Raw genomic sequence first — 8096 nt, forward strand, 5'->3', positions numbered from 1 at the left:
ACCTCCGCCTCCTGGGTTCAGGCAATTCTCCTGCCTCAACCTCCTGAGTAGCTGGGATTACAGGCACGTGCCACGATGCCCAGCTAATGTTTTGTGTTTTTAGTAGAGACGGGGTTTCACCATGCTGACCAGGATGGTCTCGATCACTTGATCTCGTGATCCACCCGCCTCGGCCTCCCAAAGTGCTGGGATTACAGGCTTGAGCCACCGCGCCCGGCCTTGGCTTCTAATTTTTATTGGGTACGTTTTCTTAGATTATTTATAATGTATTTTTATTTATTTATTTATTTTTTTGAGGCGAGGTCTATCTCTGTCACCAGGATGGAGTGCAGGCAGTGGTGTGATCATGGCTTAGTCCAGCCTTTACCTCCTAGGGCTGAAGCAGTCCTCCCACCTCAGCCTCCCTAGTAGGTAAGGTGCATGCCACCACACCTGGCTACTTTTTGTACTTTTTAGTAGAGAAGGGTTTGTATCATGTTGCCCAGGCTGATCTGTCTGTCTCAGCCTCCCAAAGTGATTTTCTTTCTTTAAAATTTCCGTGGGTCACTGCTTCCTTTTCAGCACTAGATGGAATCTTAAACTCACGTTTCCCTCTTCTCTAGCAAACAATCAAGAATACTGTCCAGGCCAGGCGCTGTGGCTCACGCCTGTAATCCCAGCACTTTGGGAGGCTGAGACAGGAGGATCACCTGAGGTCAGGAGTTTGAGACCAGCCTGGCCAACGTGGAAAAACCCTGTCTCTACTAAAAAAATACAAAAAATTCAGTTAGGCATGGTGACGGGTGCCTGTAATCCTAGCTACTGGGGAGGCTAAGGCAGGAGAATCACTTGAACATGGTAGGCAGAGTTTGCAGGGAGCCGAGATCACACCACTGGACTCTAGTCTAGGAGACACAGTGATACACCATCAAAAAAAAAAAAAAAAGAATACTGCCCATCTAGAATGGGGGAGTTCCAAAGGGCATATCCCAGCAATGGGGGAAGGCTGGCTGTGTGTTCATGCCCAGGGGCCTGTGTAGCATGCCCCTACAGCATAGTTGTCCTGAACAGCCTGAACAGCCGCTCTGATTTACCTTCTCCTTTGGCCAAGTTATAAAACAGAGTTTCCAGGGCTGGGGATGGGAGTCCTGCCTCCGTTTTTTTTTTTTTTTTTGTCCCTGGATGTCCTCAGGGTATTTCTCCCTTCAGGCACTTGTGGTTGAGACAGGGAGGGACTGATCTTTTACCAGGGAACCCACGGTGATGGAGAATATGGTTATCTACCTTGATCGCAATTTTTTCCAGTGTAGAAACTGTGAATCGATGGAAATTTTCCACATTCTTGGTGTTGGACAGATTAAGGAGAAGGGTGTCGTGGATATGGAAATTTGATTCTCTTAACATCTCTCTGGAGTTTTTTCACTTCTTTGTAGCCCCAGAAACTGCCTAATTTTTATATTTGAGATCAGGGATATTGCTGGTAATAATTTTCACGGTGTGTATTTGGTTTTGGTTTTCTGGAAGGGGAGTGAAACCAGCTTGCTTCTGTACTGCCATTTTGGAATCATAAATGCTGCACGTTTCTAATAAAGTTGTCTAAGGTATTTTCAGGTAGGGCACAGTGGTTCATGCCTGTAATCCTAACACTGGGAGGCTGAAGTGGGAGGATTGTTTGAGGCCAGGTGTTTGAAATTAGCCTGGTCAACATAGTGAAACCTCATGTCTATAGGGGGAAAAAAAATTAGCCAGGCATTGTAGGATGTGCCTGTAGTCCCACATACTTGGGAGGCCGACACAGGAAGATTGCTTGAGCCCAGTAGTTTGAGTTTGTAGTGAACTATGATCACACCACTGTAATCCAGCCTGGGTGACAGAGTAAGACCCTGTCTCTAATTTTTAAAAATGTATTTTCTACTTCCTACTTATTGCATATGATCAGTATAGTGGTGTCAGCATAGTGTACCAGTGTGGTGTTTCATGGAACGTCATTATCTCTGGGAGGCCCAGAGACCTGGAGAACTGACACAGGTTAGGGCAGTGCTGTGAAGATACATTGTTGGTCCTGCCAGGTAAAAGGTAACTGAGTCTTGGCTTTTTCAAATTGGTATGGGGAAAAGACATGGGCTGTGCCAGTACCTGTGACAGGAATACCAAGTGACAGAAATTGTGTTGATATGTTCTGTTAGACATTACATTTTGAAAGTTGGCTGTAATTGGAGTGATCACCTAAGTTCATGATTTGTGAATGATTTAGGTGTGGTGATTGAGTGAGAGGTCATGATTCTCCACTGGGATAACTCAAGTTTTTGGCTACATCAGACTTTTTTTTTTTTTTTTGAGACAAAATCTTACTCTATCATCAGGCTGGAGTGCAGTGGTGCAATCTTGGCTCACTGCTGCCTCTCGCCTCCTGGGTTCAAGCGATTCTTCTGTCTCGGCCTCCCGACTAGCTGGGACTACAGGCATGTGCCACCATGCCCAGCTAATTTTTATATTTTTAGTAGAGAATGGGTTTCACCATGTTGGCCAGGATGGTCTTGATCTCTTGACCTTGTGATCCGCCTGCCTCCCAAAGTGCTGGGATTACAGGAGTAAGCTACCACGCCCAGCCTAGACTTTTTTACGTAGATAGAACAGCATTCAAGTACAGAGAATGGCACACCATAGCCCATGGGCCATGTCTGTCCCTCCACATGTTGTTCATGTATAAAGTTTAATCAGAATACAACCGTGTTCATTTGTTTATGTTTTCTATGGTGTCTTCCATGCTACAACAGCAGAGTTGAGTAGTTGCAACAGAGACCGTATGGCCCATAATGACTAACATATATTTTGTGGCTCTTTAGAGTGGGATTCGTTAACTGCTTATCTGTTTCATTTCTAGGGATAGCACGATTAGTAAGCCACCACCACAGATCTCTGTAGGTTAGGACATTCTGATTACTGATACATTTCCACTGTCCTTGATAGTTGATTTGCTCACCTTGTCTTTGGTGATTTCTCCTATTCTGGGTCCCCTTCATCTGGACTGAAAGCAGGGAACTCATCTCAGTGATGGTATTCTTTGCAGTCATACCTGTCCTATGGAGGAGAATACCAGCAGAGCTCTTCAAGGATTACAATACTCCTCTCACTCCTCTCTCAATAACCTTTGTGAAGAGAGTGTCTTCTGCACTCTCAACAGAGGACAGGGAAGTGGGCTATACAGATGACACATAGTAAATCCAGTGACACTCTTGTCTCTAGGATTCCCGCTTTCCCATTATACCAGGGAAGCTCTGGCATATGAGCCTCATTAATTATAACAGTTTCAGGTCTGAGAACATAAGAAGTAGCTTTATTTCAGGGCTGTCCTAAAGAAGCTCTCTGAGTTTTTTTCTTTCTTTCTTTCTCTCTATTTTTTTTTTTTTTTTTTTTTGAGACAGTCTTACTCTGTCGCCGAGGCTGAAGTTCAGTGGCATGATCTTGGCTCATTGCAGCCTCAGCCCCCTGAGTAGTTGGGACTACAGGCATGTGCCACCATGCCTGGCTAGTTTTTGTATCGTCTGAACCAGGGTGGGTGACAGCAGAGGTTGCAGTGAGCTAAGATTGTGTCACTGCACTCCAGCCTATGACAGAGCAAAAATCTGTCTCAAAAAAAGAAAAAAAAGACAGAGAGAAAGATGTAATACTATGATATGATAAAAGCTCCAAGGCCGGGCGCGGTGGCTCAAGCCTGTAATCCCAGCACTTTGGGAGGCCGAGGCGGGTGGATCACGAGGTCAAGAAATCGAGACCATCCTGGTCAACATGGTGAAACCCCGTCTCTACTAAAACTACAAAAAAATTAGCTGGGCATGGTGACGCATGCCTGTAGTCCCAGCTACTCAGGAGGCTGAGGCAGGAGAATTGCTTGAACTCAGGAGGCGGAGGTTGCGGTGAGCCGAGATCGCGCCATTGCACTCCAGCCTGGGTAACAAGAGCGAAACTCCGTCTCCAAAAAAAAAAAAAAAAAAAAAGAAAAGCTCCAAAAGACACAATATTCAAACTTCTGACAACACTGTCAAAAAAAAAACAATGATCTCAGCTGGGCGTGGTAGCTTACGCCTGTAATCCCAGCATTTTGGGAAGCCAAGGTGGGTGGATCACCTGAGGTGAGGAGTTCAAGATCAGCCTGGCCAACATGGTGAAACCCCATCTCTACTAAAATACAAAAAACATTTAGCCAGGCATGGTATCAGCTGCCTGTACTCCCAGCTGCTTGGGAGGCTGAGGTGGGAGAATCGCTTGGACCTGGGAGGTAGAAGTTTACAGTGAGCCAAGATTGCACCATTACCCTCCGCCTGGGTGACAGAGTAAGACTCTGTCTCAAAAAAAACCAAAAAACAAAATAATAATCTGTCTTTGCACTTGCATTATTTCCTGTTTGAATAAAAGTTTTAATGGTTTTTATTTTATTTTTTTGGAGACATGGTCTCACTCTGTCTCGTAGGCTGGAGTACAGTGGCGCAATCGTGGCTCATTGCAGCCTCAACCTCCCTGGGCTCAGGTGATTTTTAAAATCACCCAAAGAGCTGGGATTATAGGCATTAGCCACTGTGTCCACTCTTTACTGGTTTTTAAATGTGTATTTGAGCCTGAATGGTGGGTATTGGGTCAGAGATAACCAATCTCCTCAGGGCATAAAAAGATTAGATATATGAAATTTGAGCTCTTTTAAAATAGCTTCACTGCTCTCTTTAGGAATATAGTTAACTTTTCTTGGATAGATTTGTCATCTCTTGCATAAGCCTCTTCCATTGGTATATTTTCTCGTGTGTACAGGACCTGTTCAAATTCAGTCTGTCTCTTGACTGGAGGAGGAAGAAAAGTTGAGCACATTGTCAATAGGAGTTCTCCAAGGTGAGTGTGAAGAACATTCCTGGTCAATGAGAAGTTCAGTGTGTTTGGAAGCATAATGAAGACATTTAAAAGATGTAGTTTGTCATAGAACATGGGGCCTTTGGACTCGGAAGTTTTAGGGTGTCTTCAACTTTCCATATTCCTCTCTTTTTCATCTAACCCAGAGTTTCATATGATTTTGCAAATGTTCTGCTTTTTTTGTTGTTGTTTATGATTTTAATGTGTGCTCTTTATCCAGATTGTTTCTGCTTTCCTTCTCTAATAATATTATTTCTGTTCACTATCTCATTTAATTTCTATAGAATAAATTGTTTTAAAAATTACAAATTGCCAGGTGCGGTGGCTCATACCCGTAACCCCAGCACTTTGGGAGGCTGAGGTGGGTGGATCAGCTGAGGTCAGGAGTTCAAGGCCAGGCTGGCCAACATGGAGAAACTTTATTTTTACTAAAAATACAAAAATTAGTCAGGCGTGGTGGTGGGCACCTGTAATCCACGCTACTCGGAGGCAGAGGCTGCAGTGAGCCGAGGTCATGCCACTGCACTCCAGCCTGGGTGACAGAGTGAGACTCTGTATTAAAAAAAAAAAAAAATTATTAAATTTAGACTCCAAGTCCTTAATTGTGGTCCATATTAGTCATGGATGAACTGTTCAGATCTGTGCTTGTTTAATTTTTTTGAGTGTGCTGAATATGAAAAATATAAATGAGCTTTTTAATTCTTCCTTATTTAACCTACCATTTTGTTCTCAGACCCTTTTTTTCTTTTTTTTTTTCTGTTTTACTTCAGAATGACAAGTTAAAACCAAAGTGTCAGCACTTCAACAACCTTCTTTTTGGCTTAACAAAACATCAAACGGCATACAAATGGTAAGATTAAGATTTCTTATTTATCACACTCAAAAAGATTGAGAATTCCATTATAAAATATCAGCAAAAATTAGAGATATTTGAGAGCGGTAGCATTTACCCAAGCAGGAGTTATGTCTCTAGAGCAAGGTTCCCCACTGGTACTGGTTAGGAACTGGGCTGCACAACAGGAAGTGAGCAGTGAGTGAACAAAGCTTCATCTGTGTTTATAGCTATTACCCATCACTTGTATTACTGCCTGAGCTCCTCCTGTCAGATCAGTCGTAGCATTAGATTCCTATAGCACAAACCTTATTGTGAACTGCCCGTGCTAGGGTTCTAGATTGTGTGCTCCTTATGAGCCTGATCTGTCACTGTCTCCCATGACCTAGATAGGACTGTCTTTTTGCAGGAAAAAAGCTCAGGCCTCCTCCTGATTCTACATTATGGGAAATTGTATTATTATTTAATCATATATTATAATGTAATAATAATAGAAATGAAGTCACAATAAATGTACTGTGCTTGAATCATGCTGAAACCATCCCTATCCTACCCCCATTCCACCCCTGTTTGTGGAAAAATTTTCTTCTACGAAACTGGTCCCTGGTTCCAAAAAGGTTGGGGACCTCTGGTCTAGAGGGATACTCTAAACATAATGAATTTGGGGATACCCTGATCCTATCTTAAAACTTGGTGCTTCAGTATTCTCACAAATTATCACATGTAGCTACATAGCTAGATAGAGATTATAAAAACAATTTCATGAAAATATACAGGAATTATTTCAAGGTTCTTAGAGCAAATGGCACAAGGTTCTTGCCAGCAGGTTTTCTTCATTCAGCTTGTAAAAGTTCCATGGGGCAGCAAACTGTATGCATGTAATGAAAATGGCAAAAATTACAATAAAGTATCTCATTTCAGATGAGTAGAATTTATTGATAAGTCTGAAAAATCCTTTAATCATTATTCATCTCTTTATTAACAGGCTGAAATCCACAATGGAGGGGAACTCTGTGACTTTATGGAAAATGGAGAAATCTTTAGTGAACACTCATGCCTTAATACACACGTGGAAACTGAAAATACAGGGGACACTTATGACTGTGACGAGTATGGAGAAAACTTTCCCATGTTCCACAACAGTGCCCCTACTGGAGAGACACTTTCTGTGTTGAATCAGTGTAGAAAAGCCTTTAGCCTGCCACCAAATGTTCACCAGAGAACGTGGATAGGAGACAAATCCTTTGAATACAGTGACTGTGAGGAAGCCTTTGTTGATCAGTCACATCTTCAGCCAAATAGGATAACTCACAGTGGAGAAAATCTCTATGAGCAGAAGCAATGTGGGAGAGCTTTTACTTACTCCACAAGCCATGCTGTGTCTGTTCAAATGCGTACTGTAGAAAAACCCTACGAATGTAAGGAATGCGGAAAATTCTTTAGGTATTCTTCATATCTTAATAGTCACATGCGAACCCATACTGGGGAGAAACCCTACGAATGTAAAGAATGTGGGAAATGCTTCACTGTTTCTTCACACCTAGTTGAACATGTAAGAATTCATACTGGAGAAAAACCCTATCAGTGTAAGGAATGTGGAAGAGCCTTCGCTGGGCGCTCAGGCCTTACTAAACATGTACGAATACACACTGGAGAGAAGCCCTATGAATGTAACGAATGTGGGAAAGCCTACAATAGGTTTTATCTACTAACTGAACATTTTAAAACTCACACAGAGGAGAAGCCCTTTGAATGTAAGGTATGTGGAAAATCCTTTAGAAGCTCTTCATGCCTTAAGAATCACTTTAGAATTCACACTGGAATAAAACCCTATAAATGTAAGGACTGTGGGAAAGCATTCACTGTTTCCTCAAGCTTACATAATCATGTAAAAATCCATACCGGAGAGAAGCCCTTTGAATGTAAGGACTGTGGGAAAGCCTTTGCTACATCTTCGCAACTCATCGAACATATAAGAACTCACACTGGAGAGAAACCGTATATATGTAAGGAATGTGGGAAAACCTTTCGTGCTTCTTCACACCTACAGAAACACGTTAGAATTCACACTGGAGAGAAACCCTATATATGTAACGAATGTGGGAAAGCCTACAATAGATTTTATTTACTTACTAAACATTTAAAAACACACTGAAGAAGAAAACTCTGAATGTAAGGAATGTGGAAATCTTAGGAATTTCTTATGCCATAATTACCACATTTGAATTCACACTGTTGAGAAATCTTATTGGTGCAAAGAATGTGCGGAGGCCTTCAGTTATTCCCATTCACTTTGAAGAAATGAAAAAATTCACACTCTCTGTGTCCCCCATAGATTTTAGAAATGTTAGGGAACCATTGGATTTTTTTTTTTTTTTTTTTTTTT

The 8096-nt window shown here is 42.1% G+C and overlaps 1 protein-coding gene across 6 annotated transcripts in view; it reads left to right on the forward strand.

Annotated features, from left to right (window-relative positions):
• LOC108283608 (zinc finger protein 121) overlaps positions 1-8090 on the forward strand; it is an 18659-nt gene extending 10569 nt beyond the window's left edge. For 3 of the 6 annotated variants that reach the window (XM_017500037.2, XM_037728347.1, XM_037728346.1), the window contains 3 exons: positions 4783-4860; positions 5649-5728; positions 6696-8090. In XM_017500037.2, the coding sequence (XP_017355526.1) occupies positions 5726-5728; positions 6696-7865 (1173 nt within the window). In that variant the 5' untranslated portion in view covers positions 4783-4860; positions 5649-5725 and the 3' untranslated portion in view covers positions 7866-8090. Of the gene's footprint in view, positions 1-3734; positions 3772-4782; positions 4861-5648; positions 5729-6695 lie in introns of those variants that run through there. The other 3 variants (XM_017500039.2, XM_017500036.2, XM_017500038.2) reach the window with 2 other exon arrangements.
• Positions 8091-8096: the final 6 nt, after the last annotated feature.

Source organism: Cebus imitator, unplaced genomic scaffold (genome assembly GCF_001604975.1).
Source record: "Cebus imitator isolate Cc_AM_T3 unplaced genomic scaffold, Cebus_imitator-1.0 Scaffold263, whole genome shotgun sequence".
NCBI lineage: Eukaryota > Metazoa > Chordata > Mammalia > Primates > Cebidae > Cebus > Cebus imitator.